Source organism: Mustela nivalis (genome assembly GCF_964662115.1).
Source record: "Mustela nivalis genome assembly, chromosome: 15".
NCBI classification, from domain to species: domain Eukaryota; kingdom Metazoa; phylum Chordata; class Mammalia; order Carnivora; family Mustelidae; genus Mustela; species Mustela nivalis.
The window spans coordinates 37,112,448-37,133,425 of NC_139034.1; the positions used below are offsets into that span (position 1 = coordinate 37,112,448).

General features: G+C 47.8%; 1 protein-coding gene across 2 annotated transcripts; it reads right to left on the reverse strand.

The window, feature by feature from the left end:
• Positions 1-2,868: 2,868 nt before the first annotated feature.
• Positions 2,869-17,097, reverse strand: RGCC (regulator of cell cycle). 2 transcript variants are annotated; one of them, XM_082701458.1, is made up of 5 exons: positions 16,852-17,097; positions 16,159-16,344; positions 6,825-6,932; positions 4,766-4,828; positions 2,869-3,259 (listed from the first exon to the last, which is right to left on the reverse strand). In XM_082701458.1, the coding sequence occupies exons 1-5, from the start codon at positions 16,898-16,900 to the stop codon at positions 3,252-3,254; spliced, it is 414 nt and encodes a 137-aa protein (XP_082557584.1). In that variant the 5' UTR covers positions 16,901-17,097; the 3' UTR covers positions 2,869-3,251. The 2 variants fall into 2 exon arrangements, with proteins under 2 accessions (XP_082557584.1, XP_082557585.1); XM_082701459.1 differs by lacking the exon at positions 4,766-4,828 and having other exon boundaries at positions 16,852-17,094.
• Positions 17,098-20,978: the final 3,881 nt, after the last annotated feature.

A 20,978-nucleotide genomic window follows, 5' to 3' on the forward strand; every position in this document is an offset into this window, starting at 1 on the left:
GGCACAGAGAGAGGCCCAAATCCGGTACGTTGCAAGGCAGCGGCTTGAAGCCTCTCTCCCTTCCCTCTGTCCTGTGTTCTCTCCTGCCTCGCTCCCGCTGGCCCCATGAGACCAGAGCATCTGGCTTTCTTCGATCAGATGAGGAACAGTGGGGTTGAACTGCCCTCTGTGACCACTGGAGGTGGAGCTTAATTTTGCCCTCAGTACAGGAGCCCACTATCTTTGTGGTATCAGGAGGAGGGGTAGGAAGACTGCTAGAGGCTTTACATCTTCTATATTTGTTCTTCACAATGACCCCAGGGAGACACGACTCACACCGCCATTTTATAAATAAGGAAACAGAGCCTCTGAAAGGAGGATACACTTGCCCAAGGTTGCCCAGATGCAACATGGCACCAAGAGATTTTAACCTGTTCTAGTCTGAAACCCCATAGCTTCTCTTTTTCCCCATCCATACCCAAAAGGATATTTCTGCGGCAACATGTCAGCATCCCCAGTCTTGGCTGATTGCCAGTAGGCCACCCATCACCACCAACCTCTCCCCATATCCCTCACCCTGGCTCAGATGTGCCGTCTCACACCATAGATGGATGTGCTATGTGGCCAGCCTCCATCATAATTCCCCAAGAAGAGGTGTCTATTGGTTCCTCTGTCCCATCCCAGAGGCTGGCTGGTGTGTGAGTATTTGGGCTGGCACGCTGTGCTCTTACTTCGGTGTCACATTTTTTTGTTTTGTTTTGCTTTAGCTGTTCCTCCCAGAAGTTAGAGTGCAAATTTCCCAAGCTCAAAAACAGACTATTCACTTCCTACGAGCTCTGCATGCTCAGTATCTGGTCTTGGTCTGTTCCAGAAAAGTCCACTGGCTGACACTTATTCTGCATAACAATTCTGCAGTTTGCAAGGGCCACGCTGTTGGCTCTCAGGTCTTGGTGGTGGTGGGCTGCAATAGATTCACTGAAGCAAGATCAAGTACAATGGCATTTCCCTTATATGCTATGGATTATTGGTAGGTTTTTTATTAAAAAATGTCTTTTGGCTATAGTATTTCTCAAAACCTTTGACATTCTGTGGCAGACATGACCAGCTGTCCTCTAAGCACCATCCACTTGGTCTTTATTTAAATATAGAACTCTCGAATTTTAGCCCAGTTAGAGACTTTTTTCCCAGCCTCCCTTATAACTGGGAATGACTATATAATTAAGATCTGGACAAAGTTATATGAGCTGAGGAATCTGCATCCCCTCTAGCCGTGTCATTGAAAGAAATAAGCCTGTACTTGTCTAGCTTTTTCTCCTTTGTGCTGGACAGAATGTAAATGTGATGACAAGAGCAGGAGCAGCCACTTTGGACCAGTGAGGCACTCAACCCTGTACTGCTCACTTGTTAGTGAGAAAAAAACTTGTATATTGTTTAAGCCACTGTATTTGGGTTCTCTGAGAAAAAAAACTTGTATATTGTTTAAGCTACTGTATTTGGGTTCTCTGACCCATCAATTTAGACTGAACCCTAAGTATTTTATGTACTAATGTGCATGAGAAATCTCAAAGTGGATCATAAATTTTTCAAGTACCTATGATCTTATACCTATTTTTCAAAACAGGTTAGGAATGTGCTCCTCAAAATGCATCTTGGGAAATACAGAAAACACTCTTTTTAACATACCCAGAACCTCAACCTATGGCCTCAACCTATATGGCCCACAGCCTTCTTGTCCCCAATTATGCATCTAACAGATTGTTTCTAAAATACAAATACAATTGTTTATAAAATACAAACTACCCTCACCCCAACAATGCCCTAAAGAAATGCACTTCTTTTCCCCAAACCACTGACCTTCTCCTCACAACAGTCCACAAAGCCACATATGCTATAATTCTAACTTTGGGAATTCCAGTTCCAGGAGACCATAGAGAAAGAGCCTGACATGGGACGGGGCTCGATCTCACAACCCCAGGATCATGACTTCACCCAAAATCACGACTTTGTTGCCCAACCAACTGAGCCATTCAGGTTCTGGGTATGTTAAAACCCTACTTCAGGGTTTTAAAGATAGAAAAACACAGATTTTAAAAAATTAGGAACTTTCCTGATTTTGTGCTCTCTCCATCCTCCCCAAAAGGCAGGTGGCAGGGAGTGCAGGTGGTAACTGTCTTCCACATGCAAAGCCCATGACTGTGGAGGACCTTTCATCAGGAAAGGTCCTGGCTCCACAGAAGACACCTGAACACAAGCATCAAGGCCAACACCATCAAATCTTCCTCAGCACACAGATCTGATAAGAGCACCATCATTTTCAAGTCCTCCAGCTGCCCCAAAGTTCCTTCATATCTCAGTCCTGGATTTTGAGTGCAACAACTGTTTCCCTTAATTGAAGGAAAGAGCCCACGGCCCCTGAAAAGGTGGTAAGATATGAGGAGAATGGAGATGGAGGAAAAACCCAACTTCCATTAAAACCACCACCCTCAGTCAAAGATGAAAAGTGTAGTGTAGGGAATATAGCCAATAATATCCTAATACTTCGTACAGTGACAGACTTATCACCATGAGCATCCAGTAATGCATAGAACTGTCAGATCACTACGTTGGATACCTGGAACTAATGTAACATTGTATGTCAACTATACCTCAATAAAAAAGCCCCAATCCTCAAATTAAAATTTCCCACGAATCATATGTTAGCATTTCCCTCTGGAGTACTGAAGGAGCTCCAAAGAGATCCCTAAGTTCCCCAGCCTATTGTCTAGAGCAACCTGGCAGCACCCAAGGCCCTTGTTTGACATCAAGAGGTGTGTTATTCCCACCAGAATATTATTTAAATGAAAATATATTGAAAGAAAAAAAGAAAGAAAAAGTTTACAAAATACAGACTCTAGTTCAAATTTTATTTGCATACAAAAATATATTATACTGGGAAAAGCATATTACTGTTTCCAACTATATATAATTAATTACAAATATGTTCATAAAAGCACTTTAAATTACGGGAAAGCTAAGTTCCGAGAGAAAACAGAATATTAGCGTGGATCATCCGTTCTAATACGCTGCAAGCTGGTAAACCAAGTCAGTGTCACTGTCTAAATTGCCCAGAGATGATCTTAAAGGCTGGTGTTAGGACAAGCCGGAGCATGGCCCGGGGGTACGTGAGTGCTCATCTCCGCTTTGGCAGCAAATTCCGTCGCTGATTTTACCAGGTCCTTGGAGCTTTCCAAAGCTTCTCCTTATGATGGAAGGACCCAGAACTTCTCCTGGTTTCACATGCCTGTGAAGAGGGAAGAAATAAGTTAGCCACTCACAAAGGTTTCCGATTCCTATGCTTAACCAGATCACACCACCACAGACAGGCATAAAGGCACCACACGTCATGGCGGGCTTCCCACGTGATGTATGTCGGATTAACTGGTACAGCTGGGCAGCCGGCTGCAGTTTCCATGAAGTAGGCAGGCTTGGTACCTGGGTCTCACCTGAACTGCGCTGTAATTACTATAATCTCTGTCAAAACAGGCCTTAGTCTTCTGATGTGGGCTGGATGGTACGGCATGGAAGAGAATGAGCCATAAAATTCTCCAATTCACCAGGACTTTCCTACCCACAGTTAGGTCTTGGTGTCAGAAACAAATTCATTTTTAATTAACAAACTTCGGATCTAATTTTTCAGGTTTGACCTGGCCGTTTAGCAGAGTACAGCAAAAAAAAATATTTCTTAGGGAAAATCAACACTTTCATTGAAAAATTAAGAGGCTGGGACAAAATTCTTCTGCTCTATGACTGCCTAAGGCCCGCCAAGAGTACAGCTGGTCAGATTTTTATCCCAAAAGCTCTAGTTGATCCTTCTGGCTCTTGAGATCCTTTCTTTTTAACCCACCATGGGTTTTTTTTGTTTTGTTTTTTTAAAGATTTTATATATTTACTTGACAGACAGAGATCCTAAGTAGGCAGAGAGGCAGGCAGAGAGGAAGGGAAGCAGGCTCCCCGCTGAGCAGAAAGCCCGATGCGGGGCTCAATCCCAGGATCCTGGGATCACAACCTGAGCCGAAGGCAGAGGCTTTAACCCACTGAGCCACCCAGGCGCCCCACGATCCTTTCTTTTTAAAACCAAGTGGGTAGATGAATTCTGAGGGCTCCATCTTCTGCCCCACCGTAGTTACGGTCTGCTATCTTCAGTTCCCCACATTTTCAATCACACAAAAGGGGTACCATTACTGTAACCGCCAAATGGGAAACAAGGTAGTGTGTACTTAAGTCTTTCACCAGTTGTCATGGGCCTTTGGTTACGGGGTCTTCCCAGGCCAATTCTTTCCTTTGGGACCCAACCCTGTAGAAGTCAGACCTCTCCAAGTTCCTGGATCTAACCTGAGAGGACCTCCCCGGTCCGTGGGATGGAACCATCTGTCGTGTTAGCACATTGCTTTTGCAGTCAGTCGGCTCATTTCTCCCCTGAAAAGCCTGCCAGGCTCTCGTGGTGGGAAGGCTCCCATCTTCCTCTCACCCCTACTCTGCATTTCTCAAACAAAATGTCATCGTTTGCCGGTGGCCTGTTCTCCGCCTTTGGAAAGGGCCAAGATCCACATGAACGCAGGCTTATCCTCAGAACTTCTTTCTGAACCACTAGAGTTCTTGGGTTTCAGAACCTAAAGAAGCCTGATGATGTAACTTCCTGCCCCAGGCAAGCTGGTAAATATTATGGCACTTTATCAGCAGGGGTGGTTGGTTTTCCGTTTGATTTTTTTTTTTTTTTTTTTTTTTTAAATACCAGGCATGTACTCACTTGCTAATGTTCTGTCCAGATCAGCAATAAAGTCTTCTAGCTCTTTCGTGTCTCCTAGTTTGGCTGAAAAACAAGAGTCGACCTTCAGTTTCCATTATCAACAACAGCTCATGGCGCCCTCGGTTATGTGGCCCATTTTGCCTCACTCATCTTCAGGGACCTGATTTTCAAGCGTCCTGTACCAACCCTCAGTGCTCAGTGTCTGCGCCACGTTTACTTACAGTCAACTCAGACGCTGACTCTGAAGACCTGCCAAAATGTCTCCTCCTTGTGTTTTTCTGTTCATCAGCCCTCACGCCTCCCCCACCCCAACAACCTGGAAGGAAAATCTCCCTTCACTGCCTTAAAAGGGCAGGAGGAGTGAGGGGCTGCAGAGGAAGAAAAGAAGTTCTGATTTGGCTCAGTAGATTAAGCGTCTGTCATCCGCTCAGGTCGTGATCCCAAGGTCCTGGTATCGAGTCCCACATCAGGCTCCGTGCTTAGCGGGAGTCTGGTTTTCCCTCTCTCTCTCTGCCCCTCCCACCCACTTGCGCTTGCTCGCTCTCTCTCTCTCTCTCTCTCTCTCAAATAAATAAAAAAATTTTAAAAGATCTTTAAAAAAATAGTTTTCTTAAAAATGTTTTGATTTTTTGACTATGTAGGATTAATCTGTCAAAAAATACTCGGTAAGCATGGCACTGTGCAGAGCAGACACCCGGAGTCAGTGTTCCCGCTCCGCCTCACCTCTGCCCCATTATTGTTCCTGCTGCCACCCCAGGGCCACGGTGCAGCGCTCGGAGTCCCTCCAGTAGCAACGGAACGGAAAGACACCGAGCTTTGTCAAAATGGTGCGGGGAAGGTGCCGGGAGGCTTCCGGGTCCGGGACAGCCTGGTCCCATCCTGGTGGCCGCACAAGGCAACAGGTTCTTATCTCTGGATCCAGAGATATATAGGCTTTCCTGTAGAGCTCATTATTCATGCCTTCTCCAAAATGCATTCCTGGAGAGCTTTATTAATTAACCCTTGCTGGCTACAAACAGCTCATTGTTCTTAGCTTTTAAAGTCAATCGGCCACTAGAGCTTTCTCTCCCTCTAGAGCTTTCTCTCCCTCTTTAATTCCTATCTCCGGAGGATCAGGTGGCAATCTGGGCACCGCTGAAGCCACTTCCTAGACTGCTCCGTTGCTCTGAATTCAATAGCTCTGTTTTACCCTCAGGGAGCTGGACAATTGCAGAGTCCCCGGGGGCTGATGCTAACACTGCTCCGTTGAGAGGAGAATTTAAAAATCATTCTTTTGAAAAAGAGGGAAATTCCTCCTTAATGCCAAGAGTGAGAACATTAATAGGATCTTCATATTTCTTTTTTTAACTCTGCTCCATTTTTATAGCATTCTGCAACTATTTTCAGTAAGTATAATGTTTCTTGAGGAAAAAACTCCTTTTGTTTTCAAAAGGGCACTTGTCCAATATAACAGAACATTCAGCTCTCTAGCTGGAGACACTTGACAAGTGCCAAAAAATAAGAAACTGCTCATGCATCTTTAAAAACTTTTTTAGGTCTATTAATATCACAGGAGAGCCGGGCTGGGGCCTGCTATTTTAAATCATGTCAGATCATCGCTTGTCTCATGAGGATGACCCTAATTTACTGACTTGTTAAATTAGTAATCTGAAAGCGTTGATCAACTAGTTAATGCCAATGGAAAGAAACCCACTTTCTGCAAACCCCAACTGCTGCTAAGTTTTCAATTCTAGAACCAACCAGTCGGGGAGAGAGCTCTGTCATTTGGCAGCCTTGATCACACCATGTGAGAGAGAAAGCAGAGTCTGGGGAATACAGGTTTTCTCTCTCCCTGCGAATTTGGCTTCTTCCATTTATCTGATTCATTTTCACACTGATCAGAATCCTGAGAAAGAACGAACTGCCCTTCACACCGTCCCCTAGGAGGATGTTTGTTCTATTTGTTTTGCACATTTGGGGTAGATTGATCAGGGCTGAGGGGGAGGAGAGGAGAAGACTGAAGGAGGGGACGGCCGTAAGAAGCTAAAACAAACACTCACACGGCAGCTAACCAGCTCACCTTTCCGAGGACTGCCAGCCGGGGAGAGCAGAGCCGGAGCGGAGTCTGTAGGAGAATTCAGTTTCTCATCACTGAAGCTGAAGCTGTTCCTATAGAGCGAATCTGCACCTTTCAGGAAAGAAAACATAACTCACTCAAGGTGGTTTTCAGCCCACAGTCTATTGGTAACCAAGAGCTCCTCTCCAAAAAGAGCAAAGTGGTAAAGAAAACAAGCTGATTTCCAGATTTTATATTTATGCCCCCAAAATGATCTGAGACAGGGACTGTGCCTGTGTGTGTGTGTGTGAATGTGTGTGAATGTGTCATGCACACCAAGGTCCTTGCCTCCCTGAAGAATGGAGAGTAGGCTAGCATTATCATGACCGGACCAGACTCCTTTGCAGCACATAGGAGCCCACTGCCCAGGTGTCTGACAATCCAGCCAATGCTTGGCTGACGGGGTGGGGGGTGGGGCGGCAGGGTTGGGATTTTAGACCTAATGGATCATCTTTCCTAAAAAAGGTTCCTTCTGCCCTCTGTATTTCCTACAATACAAATACAAGGTTGGATCCCATTACCTAATAACCTCCCTCCTGGGAGTGCCTGGGTGGCTCAGTCGGTTAAGAGTCTGATTCTTGATTTCAGCTCAGGTCACTATCTCACAACCGTGAGATCCAACCCCTGTGCCGGCTCCATGCTCAGCGGGGAACCTGCTTGAGATTTTCTCTCCCTCTTCTTTTGCCCCTCCCCTCTTCCCCCCCGTCTCTCAAATAAATAAATAAATCTTTTGAAGAAATGTTTAAATAATAATAATAATAATAATTCTCCCTGCCTGTTCAAGAGTCTCTGCCGTGGTTCTCCTGAGAGCCTACACTCTGAGAGAAGCTAGAGGGTCAGAGATAAATAGTTCTTCTAGAGATTGTCAATTATAGACAGTTTGAGTGATTTGGTGGCTCCCTCTGTTGTCAGACCCCTAAAGACCAGAGCAAGAGCCAGTCAAGGTCCCAAAGCAGGGTTGTGCTAGGAGTCAAGGGAATCTGCTCAGCTACTTCGGGACTTGCCCTTGAGCAAGAGAGTATCTCTGAGTCTCAGCTTAGCCACCAAGAAAATGGGAAGGCTTCCTAACCCTTCCAGTCCCTTCCAGCTCTTAAGTTCTGAGAGTCCGCTTCTCTAGGCCCTACCAAGAAGAGGGAAACGAACCCACAGCCAGCCCAGCCACGTGGCTGTGACACGAGAAGGGAGCTAGTGGCTGAGCTGCACCCACTTGAAGGGTTCAAAGGCAGAGCAGCCAACGAACGGAAGCAGGATGTGGCCTCTGAGGTCACAAAGTAACAACCTTCCTGGTTAAAACCAAACACAGAGCCAGCCATGGTTGTAGCAGAGATGAGCCCCGGGGAAGGCTCTTCAGGTGAGAGAAGGCACTACACCGGGCTCCCTTTCTCCCCAGCCTCCTCTGACCGAGTGGTCCCAGCACCATCTGTCTTCCTAACCTACACACCCATCTTGTCCACTCTTCCGAATATGCCCAACCTTCCCAATTTTTCTGCCTTCAGAGGTCCAGCTCACATTACCTAAAAGGACCATAGTCATTTTGCAGGGCTTGATGAGGAACACCTACTGAGATCCAAAACACCAAATCTCACACTTATTATTTCCCCAAAAATATATTCCTCAGAACATTGGTCCTTTGGAAAGAAGAACCATACGATCAACTAAGTCTGAGAGACACGGAGCACCCCTGGAGATTCCTACTGTGTCCTCCCACTTTAACGTCCCTAAAAGGTCTCAGGACAAACCAGCTTATCCTTACTTCTCAAATTGAACTACAGGGTGCATTTTTCATGGCAGCGACTTAATATTTCTCAGGACACTTGCACTCCATGGAACTCAACTGTAGTAACACTGAGCCCAGCTCTAGAGCAGTCTGGATCTTCCCAAGGGAAAGGCTTTCCCTTACATACAAGAAAGTGGTCACGTCTGATCGACAGCAGAGCATTACTATGTGACACCCCGCAATAGGGAGGGGAACTACCACAGGCAGAACCTGAGAAACTCGTAGGGAAAAGATGAGGTTAAGACATAGGGTCAGGAAAACCACAGAGGGCCCGGGGAGCCCAGCCTCATGCCCAGGCCCCTGAGCCAGAAGAAGGAATATGAGGCATCTGGCACATAATCTGTGGTTCTGAGGGACACAGCGAGCATCGCCCCCATCCCTGGCCCAGAGGCCCAGCCCAGAGACTTGGGGCCCAGACTTCAGTGGCCACACCTCTGGCCTCTATCTTCCAGAAGCAGCTGGTCTTTGAGAGCCAGTTTCACCACACCTCACTCCACCCCACCCTGACCACCTGCCCTTGCCCTGCTTTGGACTTCAACTCTTTTCTGCTCCAACTCAACAATTTTCCAGCCACATATACTCATTCTTGGGGGGAAATGGGGGGGGGGAGACACACACACACACACACACACACACAATTTGTTTTTCCTCATAGCAAGTAGACCCGTGTCATTGCGATTTCGGGGAAGGAATGATCTCAACATGGAAAAGGCCATTGCAAAATGGTAGGGAAAAAAAAGAATCCAGTGAGGATTCAGGGAAAATTCTGGGTCACTCAGGTGATTTTGAGACTCTGTAGAGAATGAGTCATAGTACCAGGACCTTGCCACAGTGGACCTCTTGGCCTTTTAAAGTCCGGTGTGAAAATGCCTTTTTGAGCCAAATATTTTCCTCAAACTTAGAAAATATATAGACAGGGGGGCGCCTGGGTGGCTCAGTGGGTTAAGCCGCTGCCTTTTGCTCGGGTCATGATCTCAGGGTCCTGGGATCGAGTCCCACATCGGGCTCTCTGCTCAGCGGGAAGCCTGCTTTCTCTTCTCTCTCTGCCTGCTTCTCTGCCTACGTGTAATCTCTGTCAAATAAATAAAAAAAAAGGAAAAAAAAAAGAAAATATATAGACAAAGTGGCTGTTACTTGCCTAATAAAGTCGGTTGCAAACCAAACTTAAAATAATCAGAAATTCCTTTTACAGCTAATGAACTCAAGCTATTCCCCCAATGAGGGAGAGAAAAAAATACGAGGTTCCCCGTATCTATATATAAATACACACACACACACACACACACACACACACACACACACGCAGGCATGTCAACACAGCATGTGCTCACTTCCCTCCCCACTCCCCCTCTCCCCTTACACCTCCCAACCACCCCCCCACCCCGCCGCCACACACACACAGGCTCACACAGCAGCACATTGCCACACCTTGATTCCTCTCTCTTTCCATGAGTTTCAGGGCACAATCTGAGCCAGACTTGATTCCAGGCTCCAAAATATTCAACCATCAACAGGAAATGGCCCCCAGCTTCCTTGAGCCAAACCTGCCCACAGTTTAGTTCCACCCTGTGGTAATACTGTACGCACGTCATTCACGAAAACAGCAACTTCCAAGAAGCCCAAAGCTGCTAAGAAGCCCAGCAGAAGCTGCCACAGTAGAGACAGCTGGGATTGGAGGCCATGACAGCTGTGAGACCCTGTGCAGATCACTTCACATCTGAGTTTCAGTTTCTTCTTCAGCAAAAGGGGAAAGATAACTAGGCATTAACTAGGCATTCCAGGTATGATTCCTATGGTGTTCTTGTTATTTTATTCTAAAGTTCCCAGCAAAATGGAGGATGACATGTTCAGGAGAGGAGAGGTCACCACAGAGAACAGTAACCCTCAAGACTACGGCCCAGCTTCCTCCTCCTCTTCAGAGAGTAACAAAATTCTTCTTCTTCTTTTTTAAAAGATTTTATTTATTTATTTGACAGAGAGACACAGTGAGAGAGGGAACACAAGCAGGGGGAGAGGGAGTCGGAAAAGCAGGCTTCCCGCTGAGCAGGGAGCCCAATGCAGAGCTGTATCCCAGGACCCTGGGATCATGACCTGAGCCTACGGGAGATGCTTAACAACTGAGCCACCCAGGCATCCCAAGAGTAACAAAATTCTTAAGAGAAGCTTATCTTCGGAGGCACTCGAGAATAAACCTCCGTAAAACAAACCATCAACACAGAAGGAGCTAACCTCTAGACCTTGCTTCCTTTTATCCAATAAAATTTTACTCCACAGACTTTTTGAAGCACCCTCCATGAAGAAGATCTCATGGAAGGCATCGTGGTCGATGAAAAGGTAAGGAAAGCCTGACTTCCTGATCATTTCACTCCTCTGGAACTTCATCCCGCGCAAACAGCCAGTCTGATAAAATGATAACAACATGTTGCTCACGGACAGCATATTAACATGTGACCGCCCCACCCCAGTGTCAGATGCTGCTATTAACAGGGGTCTGAGAGGCACACACAGTGGTGATTTGGGGAACACTGGTAGGTGATAAGACTAGATAGTTCAAGGCTCCACAGCATCGACTTCAATCAGCTCTAAAGCCCCATCTCACAAGCATCTCCAAGTCCCACTAGAAATGACCTTGGCAAGGCAACTTTGGCGAGCTGAAGCCAGGCACCTCACACTCAGGGACCAAGTTTTCCAAGACCCCAGCTGAAGAAATGTCAGCATATTCGATATACAAACAGCCTGCTTTAGTGCTCACCAACAGAGCTTTAGAAACTCTGTCAAAACAGACGCTTGTTTAAAATGTAGTTGAGCTTTTGGAGCATGGGGGCAGGGGAGAAAAGTAATTTAGGGTTAGTGCCGACATGTGCTACTCCAGAGGGAAGGAAAGCCACAGACAGTAAACCTTGCCCAGAGCTCCTGTAAATATAGAACAATCCCACACGTTGAAGACAAGCAAACTATAGTAATTAACTGGGAAAAAGAAAGTCTTGGACCTGTTTCCCTTTTGCCACAGGGAATGGGGGTGAATCTCCCTTCAACACTATAGCCCCAGCTTCCCGGTCGACACCTCTCCAGGTCTCTGCCAAAGTGAGCCCCGTTCCCCCACCTGGAACCCCTACCATCATGCCAGGGCCACCTGAGCGCTCCTAAGCTTCCATTCTCTCCTGGCTTCAACAAGTTCAGATTCTAGCCTCTGGAGCTCCTATCCTGGATCTGCCAATACACTATCAAGCTGGCACCCAGCGTCCAGCAGGTGCACACGCTGAAAGAGTCTAGGCAGATATACAAATGCTCTGGTCTTGCGCATGCTAAAGGAGCCAGTTCCTCATTCCCTAAGACGGTTCTACAATATCACAATAGCCCTTGCATACACAGGAGCCTTTGGATCCTTCCTGTTAAGTAGCAAAATACTTCCCCACCCCCCTTCAAAGGAAAAAGGTGTGTGAAACCCCAACACGGCAAAGACGGAAGTTCCTACCACCTTTTAAAGTTCATATAAAATCATTCGATGAAAATATAAATTAACACATTGGTTAAAACTTGGTAATCCTGAGTGAAAATTTCTTTGAACATATTTGAGGAATCATGGTGTGCATGTACAGTTTTGAAAATATGGAAAAAGTCGGAGCACCTGGGTGGCTCAGTGGTTAGGAGTCTGCCCTCTCCCAGGGTCCTGGGATCAAGCCCCACCCCCACAGCAGACAGCGGCAGGCGGCAGGCACCCGCTTGGGCTCCCTGCTCGCCAGGAAGCCTGCTTCTCCCTCTCCCACTCTCCCTGCTCCTCCTCCTTCTCTCACTGTTTCTCTGTCCCAGAAATAAATAATATTTTGTTTAAAAAATACTAAAAAGCAGTATATTTTTTAAAATAAGTTTAAACCCAAGAAATTTATAGCCTCTGGGGCAAACCTCTAAGGATCAAGTTTGAACAACATTGCCCGAGCTCCTAATTACACCGCCCTTTTACTGCTGACATTAAGACAGCTCCCACCAAAGTGTCTGTTGGACCCAAGTCTAGGGGAAAGGAACCAGCCTGTTTTGATCAAGCCCCATTTGAATGCCATCCGAATGTGGCGTGATCTTGCAATTTTCATTTTGGTCCTCTTCATTTTGGTCTCTAAAGGACCCCTGTAAGTGGGAACAGGGAGTACTTATTAAACGAACATTCTTCTATCTAAGTAATTTGCTTCTTTGGATGGAAGGAATAGTCTGTTTCTTCTTTGGATGCAAGCAACCCTTTTTTTATTTTAGTAAGAAAAGGAAGGGTTCTTTTCTTTATTTCCTTTGCTTTTTTGGGGGGGGTAGGGGCAGAGGGAGACAGAGGAGAAAGAGAATCTTATGCAGGTTCTGCATGGCGCCCACACACGGAGCTCAATCTCACGACCCTGAGATCATGACCTAAGCTACAATCAGGCTGATGCTTAACGAACTGAACCACCCAGGCGCCCCTAAGGAAGGGTTCTTCAAAAATAAGAATTGCTGCTTTGAGCTACTGAGTAAGATGGCTACCTTTCTTGAGTGATAGAGCCCTAGATGAGGCTGAGTGAGAATCAAGGACCACTGGCTGATAGCTCATTTGTAACATTTCCATTTAAGACACTTGAACAGTTGTATCTGATCTATAGAACAGAGCCTGGTGCATGCATTTTAATGTTTTCCTGAAAGCATGAAACAGAGCAAATTTGTTCTCCTAAATCGTTGAGCCTATGGATATTTCCCACTAGCACTACTAAACAGCATCCTTTCAATTTCGTACCTAGAGAAACTGAGGCCCACCTACTGCCCAGGGCCCCCAAAGAACTCAGCCTGGGCCCCACTGACCCAGGCAGATGACCACTGCCTTGAAGAGACACCTTCAGGCACAACCACTATAAAGAGGCACGTGACCCAGGTCCAGGAGGACCGGCTAACCATCCATGGTGACCAGAGCAGTCTTTAGGACTGTGGTAGAGATCCTATGAGATAACACATGTAAAGCACAGCAAATGGACCACTACTAGTAAGAGCTAATAAATAATAATAATAATCCTAATAAAGAGTAGCTCGTAAAAGTGAGCTACTTTTATGATCATTATCCTGGTATGTCCTCCTTTGGTAGCCTAAATCTCAGTAGGATCTACCTCTCTCATTGTCCTCCTCAGAAAAGCAGTGAACAGGTAAACACATCGAATAAGTAAATGTCTGTGCTCAGTTCTTGGTGGTAGTTAAGAGACAAACATTATGCTTCCTCAAGAAATTATTATTTGACACTGCTTCTGCCAACACTATTTCTAACCAGTCTTATGGGGGACAAACTACACATTTATAAGGAAGACAAGTGTCATCGGAGCCTTCTTTAGACTGTCCCTACTATGCCTCTAGCCACCAAACTAAAGGTCAGCAAAACAGTTAACAACAAAAACAGAAAACAAAATACACACGTGCGTGCAAGGGCATGTCCGCCCTCAAGAGAAACTGTAGACAACTCCAAATGTCTCCCCCCAAATCGTTAAGAATGTGTTTCTGAGTGCCTGGCCTTTGAGGCCCCTGAAAACCAACTCTGAAATCCTACTCCCAGGGAGTTGCAATCACCCCTGATGGGCCAGCTCAGACCATATCCCAGCCAAATGCTGCTGTGGTTTAGAAAGGAGTTGTTCTTTGCAAGAGCACAGCACTGGACAGACTGTCCCAGCTTTCTTTCCTGTGGGGGAGAGAATTGGTACTTGATGAGTAACTCGCTCCATGCCCCAGGAGACATAATAAGTTTGGCCCCAGATAGTGAGACAAATTTCAAAAGTTTTTAGATTTCCCTTTGAAATTCAAAAATAATTGATCCCATCATTACCCATAAAGTCCAGAAATACAAAACAGAAAATTAACAGCACACTATTCCATTCCCGTTCACCTCAAAAGCTGCAATTAAATCTAACCCTTGGGCGGAGCTGCCAAGGAAAGTCAAGAGGGACCTCAGGTTTCTGACTCAAACCCTGGACAGGGTGATGAGTGCCTTTATTCCTTTTCAGGAAGACAGCTCATGTTGAGGTCTGGGACTGTGTCTTTGCCCTGGAACAAGGAAGAGCTTCAGATTTCAAAACAAGAGAATCACAAGGAAAGGTCACTGTGTCATGTTTTCACTTCCAGAGTCAAGGGCAGCAAAGGGAGTGATATTCATGATGGTAACCGGTCTAGGGAATGAAATCTCAAGAATTATTCAGAAAAGTTCACTTTGAGAAATAATAAGTCATCCAAAATTTGAAAACTAACAATTAGGTAATACTGAAAAGTCACCAAATTCGCTGGTTAGTGTTTTTGTTTTGTTTTGTTTGTTTGTTTTGTTTTTAAGATTTTATTTATTTGGGGCGCCTGGGTGGCTCAGTGGGTTAAAGCCCCTGCCTTCAGCTCAGGTCATGTTCCCAGGGTCCTGGGATCGAGCCCCGCATCGGTCTCTCTGCTCAGCTGGGAGCCCACTTCCTCCTCTCTCTGCCTACTTGTGATCTCTATCTGTCAAATAAATAAAAAAAATCTTTTAAAAAAAACTTTAAGATTTTATTTATTTGACAGAGAGAAAGAGCACAAGCAGTGGGGAGCAGCAGACGGAGAGGGAGAAGCCGTCACAGGGCTCCATTCCAGGACCCTGAGATCATGCATGACCTGAGCAGAGAGCAGACCCTTAACCAACTGAGCCACCAGGGGTTCCACCAAATTTGCTGTTTGAGACCGAAACAGGTATCTATAATCCTTACAGACCACTTGGTCCTCGGAAAAAAGCTGTCTCACTCATTGTAAGGTTGTTTAAGACAAAGAGACCCAGGGGTAGTCTTGCTTATGAGAAAAGCTGCCAGGAGGCACCTCTATGCCCATGTGCTCTGGCTCCCTCTCCAGCCTGAGTGGGTGGGGGGAGATGTGCAAGCCTGCAGTCCCCGCGTGGGCCCGCCTGAAGGAAAAGGGACACTTGAACTCTGTAGCGCCAGAGAGTCTTTCAAAACTGCAGGCAGTACAGCAGCAAGTCTGGGAGCTCAGAGCCAGAAGAAAACGCAAGAAGTTATTTCAAAAATCCCAAGAACAGCAGCTTATGAAATCTTTCCTGGTGTCACAAATTTTTTCAGTATTGTGCCCTGCCCTATCTTCCTCCACCCCCATTCCTGTGGCACTTGACCCACACACTCTGAAAAAAAAAAAAAAAAAAAAAGACTGCAGAAAGAGAGAAAGGCAGGGGAAGGGAGGAGAGGTAGCTGAAAACAAGCCTGGCTGGGGTCCCAAGAGTCCCGTCTGGCTAGAAAGCACAAGCTGCTTTATTAAAACCCTCAGGCCTCCGGACACCTGCAGGTGGCAGGTAGCCCAGCTGGCCCTCCGAGATCTTCCTAGTGACAGCCCCCGGAGTCTTGCCCTCGCTGTGGGCGTCCTAGGACCGCGCGGTGTCGTGGGCTCACTGCGCTGGGCGCCATCCCTCGGTCTACAGATCGGCAAACTGAGACCCGAGCCCCCCCCCCCCGCGCTCCTTACAGGGACTTCCCCCGGCTCCCGCTCTTTCCCGACTGCCACACTTACTCTCGGAGTCGCTGAAGCCGCTGCTGTCGCTCACGCTGGCGCTGCTCCGCCGCTTCATGCGCTCCAGGTGCTCCTCGTAGTGGAAGTGGCGCTCGTGGAAGGGCGACGCGAAGTCGGCCAGCACCGCGTCAAACTCGCACAGCGCATCCGTCAGGTCCCCGGCGGCCGCCGAGTCCAAGGCCGGGGCTGGGGACGGGGAGGGCGGGCTCAGGTGCTGGCGCGGCGCGGCCGTCCCGTCCCGGGGCCCGGAGGGGGCCGCCACCATTCCCGAGGAGAGCCGGCATTCACGGCGCGCGTGCCGAGTGACAGCCACGCTGGCGCTGCCCGTCGCTCATCTTCGCTGCTCTCAACCAGCCCCTGAAGCGGTGCTTCTACCCTGCCCATTCCACCGACGCGGAAACTGAGCCTCCGCCGCGTGGGGGTGCCGACCAAAGGTCACCCAGCTAATCGACGCAGCGGAACTCTTCCCACGCGCGGTCGGGGACTCGCCGCCCCTCGCGTCCCCCGGGGGCGCGCGCGAATCGGGGGCGGTGGGAAGATTGGGTGGGGATGCGCCCGTCATGGGTCCCCCAGCCCGGCGCCGGAGGACGGCCGAACCCGCCCGCAGCAGGGTCCCGCGGGTGAGGATGGAGACGGACGCCGCGGGACGCCCTCTCTCTCGAAGGGCCGGGGCTTTAGGGGTCCCACACTCACCTGCCGCCGCGGCGGCCGCGGGGCTGCTCTGCGCGGCGGGCGGCTTCATGGGCGGGCTCGGCCCCGCGCGCGCGGCGGAGGGTCCTGCGGGATGCTGAGCCCGGAGACTGTGCGACCGCTCGCGCCGAGGCCTGCGCCGCTACCCGGGCTTCTGTCCGCGCTCGCGCCCCGCGGGTCTGGCTCGCCGGGCCGCGCTCCTGCCGCGTCTCCCCTGGGTCCGCGCACACGCCCGCTCTTTCTCCCGCCGCCGCCACCCTCCTGCCCCCGCGGTCTTATAGCCGCGGGCGGAGGCGGGCCGGGGCGGGGCCGGCGGGTGTGTCCCAGCAGCCGCGCCGGGGACGCCCCTGTCCCCCAGGCACCGCCCTCGCCACGCGCCCACCGCGGAACCGCAGTGACGGCGAGTTGCCGGAGCCCGGGTTACAGCCCCAAATATTTACTCGCCACTTCGCCCGCGCGCCCTGACAACCTGCCTCGCTGAAGTGTCTCTGTCGCCACCGGAGCCCCAAAGAGTGTACGGCTGGGCTGGAGCACTCCCCCCGCTTCCTGCCGCGTGCCCTTTACCTCCTCCAGTCTTAGTTTCCTCATCTGTGAAATGGATGTGCTGAGCCGCTGGGGTTTGCTGCGAAGAATAAAGTAGCCCTAGGAGGCCCAGACGGGGGTCACACACGCTGAGGGAGGCTCCCGCGTCCCCACCCCATTTCCCCAGGGGACTTAAGCGTTGTGGGCAAACCGAGTGCAGAGATAGAAGACAAGAGGGGCAGAAGGCGTGGAGTGCACGCGGTTACAAGCCTTAATTGCTCCCATCTGAGAGCCCGGAGTCTGACCTTGTCCTGGCCTTTCACGCCAGCCCTGACTTTATTCAGGAGGAGTTTTTGTCAGAGAAAGAAATTACTGCTTAGATGTAGCGCATACCCGGTGCCTTTCAGCGTCTGCTCCAATGGGCAACCTACCCAGCCATCTTGCTGGGGACCAGTCATGGTCAAGAATAACTCTCCCTGCACTGCCCCAGGAAACAGCCACTAGCCACAGGTGGCTATGTAAATGTAAGGCAGCTAAAATAGACTACAATAAATACCTCCAGTCTCTCAGGCTCACCAGACACATATTAAGTGCTCAACGGCCACCATTGCAGAAGGTCCTATTGGACAAGGCTGCCAGGGTCTCTGACCCACAAAACTGGCCTGGGAGGGTAGAGAGGCCTCTTACCCGGTTATCAAGAGCCTCCTGGGTCAGATTCTGTTATGCACCATTTCCAGCCCATACAGCAATCCTGAGAAGTGGAATTTTTGCTAGTTTCACAGGTGAGGAAACTGAGGCGCCAGAGATTAAGTAGGTTGCCAGTCAGGTAGTGATGGAAAGGCAGGTCTCCCTGGTTTCGGAGCCACTTTGGGTTTCACCACACTTTCCCTTCCTCCATGTGCACAGTGAAGAACGGGCCCCTAGGAGGAAAAGGCTCCGAGTGACAGAGCGGATCCCAGGCCCTTAAAGCGACAAGGCATTTTTCATTTTACCTCCTTTTCTTATTTTTCCCACCTCCTTTTTAAATTCTTTTTTTTTTCTCCTTTCCTCCCTCATGCTCTTTAACTTGCGTGGCACCCAGTGATGATACCCTGGGCTAACTCAGCAGCGTCCGATCTGGAAACTGAGGCCAGGGAGCTGCTTTCCAAACGCAGTTCTGCCTTCTTATCTGGGGCTGGGGTGCAGGGTGGTGGACACGCCCGCCCGCCTCCTGCAGGAAGACTCTGAGTCCCCGTCAGCCAAAGAATCAGCCAAGTTGATCTTCCGAAGAGCCTAGAAACAGCCCTACTTTTTAGTAGCTGTTGACAGTTTCCTGAGTGACAAAGAAGATAACCTTGTCTCTTCTAGCAGAGATTGGTTGGCTGTTGTCATCTCTACCCCTTTGTAAAAGAACTCACCCAGACATCGGGGAGATGACTGGGCAAAAGGCCCTTCCAGGATGGGTGTCCCTTAGGCTATGGAAGACTACTGCTCTCTCTTTTTACTAATTATAAATTTTAAGAGAAAATTAGGTAATAGTACTCTGTATCCACACTGAGAATTAACACATGTTAATATCATTATTTTTGCCTTGGATATTTTTTGAGACAAAGCTAGCATATGATAAAGTACACAAATCTTGAATGTACAGTTTGATAAATTTTTACCTATGTATATACCTGGGTGATTACCAACCCGATCAAGATGCAGTATTTTGACTTCATCCCAGAAGGATCCCTATGCCGTGTTCTAGTCAATAACACCCCATTAGCAACCGTAATGGTAACCCCTATTCTGAATTCTGTCGCAAGGAATTAGCTTTGCCAATTTGAAGCTCCTTAACAAAATCACTCTGTATGTATTCTTTTTATATCTGGCTTCTTTTGTTTGACATAATGTCTTCGAGATTCAACTTTATTGCTGCAGTATTAAGCCATCTTCCTGCTGGTGGACATTTGGACTGTTATTTTGCTCTTGTCACTGTTGCTATGGTAAGTGGCTCTGTAATGCGTATTCGTGGGCCTGTCCCCTTGTGTACATGATAGTCTCTAGGATATGTATCTAGAAGTAGAGTAACAATATGGGTTTGATTATCTCTAGTCATTGCCTAATACAAACAGAGCCACTATGAACAGCCTTGTATGTTTCTTTTGGGGCACAAAATCACTTCTCTTGGGTTTATACCTAGGAGTGGCATTTCAGAATCATAGGATAGACATATTCCGCTTAGCTTTCAAAGATACTGCCAAACCGTTTTCAAGCCAACAGTGGTTGAATAAATCTACGTTCCCAGCAATGTATAAGCATTCCAGTTGCTCCATATTTGTGTCAACATATGATATTGTTAGACTTGTTAAGTTTAGCCACTCTGGTGACTGAGTCTGGTACCTGACTGCAATTCTTCTTCGTCTTCTCTTTCTCCCCCACTTCCCCCTTTACCTTCCTCTCTCCCACCTCTCCTCCCTCCTCCTCCTCTTTCTCTTCCTTCTTCTTCTGGCTTTAATTTACATTTTCCTAATAAGTAATTAAATGACCACCTTTTCATGTGCTTCAAATACTTTTTTTTTTTTTAGATTTATTTATTTATTTATTTGACAGACAGAGATCACACTTAGGCAGAGAGGCAGGCGAAGAGAGAGAGAGGGAAGCAGGTTCCCTGCTGAACAGAAAGCCCGATGCGGGGCTCAATCCCAGGACCCTGGGATCATGACCTGAGCCCAAGGCAGAGGCTTTAACCCACTGAGCCACCCAGGCGCTTCTCAAATACTTTTAATAAGAGAAATAGAACAATACAGACCAGGTCGAGATCCTCTTGGTTTTCCTTCCCAGCCCTAACCCCCTCCCTCCCCAGAATCAGCCACTACCAGGAATTGGTAAGTACCCTCCCAGTCTGTGTTTTTGTACTGAAACTATATGTGTATGTTTATGTAAAAAAAATGTATAGTAATACTTTATGTGGTTTTAAAATATACATAACTTGTGCTGCAACATGTTTTGTTTTCACTCAACATTGTCTTTACATATGCTGATACACACAGATCTAGTTTATTCACTGAATCTGCCCAATTGAATTCCATTGAGTGACTACAGAAGGCTTTATTTAGCCACTTTCCAGTTGATGGACACTCCAGTTGATGGACATTTGGACACTTGGATTGTTCTCAGTCTCTGTCACAAACAATGCTTCAGTTAACATGCTCCTACCTACCTCTTATTGCTTACATGAGTCCACTGTAGTGTGTTTCCTACTGTAGAACCAGACAAAAGGCAAAGGTTAATCCTATAATCCATTGAGCTTTTGACTTGTTCCATTTTCTATTCCAGGGGCCCCTATGGTCCCAGCCACATGGCCATACTGACAAAGATGATAAGTGACCTCACAGTTCAAGTGTGACCTTGTCCTTTACTGAGGAGGGGTGGGGAACCCTGTGTTTCACCAGCCCTGAACCTGAATTTAACCATATAGCCTCACGATGGGATTTACACAAATTTCTGCTTCCAGAAGGTCACTTGGTCCTTCTGTGAAGGAGACCTGTGTGGTCTCCTTCCAGAAAAAGACTGGAGGCAGCTTATGATTTTGAAACAGGGTGACTTCTCACTTTTTCTTTCTTTCTTTTTCTTTTTTTTTT

Bases quoted from the DNA above. Each gene is read 5' to 3' on its own strand.
- RGCC (XM_082701458.1), bottom strand. From the start codon at position 16,900: ATGAAGCCGCCCGCCGCGCAGAGCAGCCCCGCGGCCGCCGCGGCGGCA. The intron at 16,345-16,851 runs GTGAGTGTGGGA...CCCCGTCCCCAG, and splicing joins CGCGGCCGCCGCGGCGGCAG to CCCCGGCCTTGGACTCGGCG. The intron at 4,829-6,824 runs GTGAGCTGGTTA...CTTGTTTTTCAG, and splicing joins GGCTGGCAGTCCTCGGAAAG to CCAAACTAGGAGACACGAAA.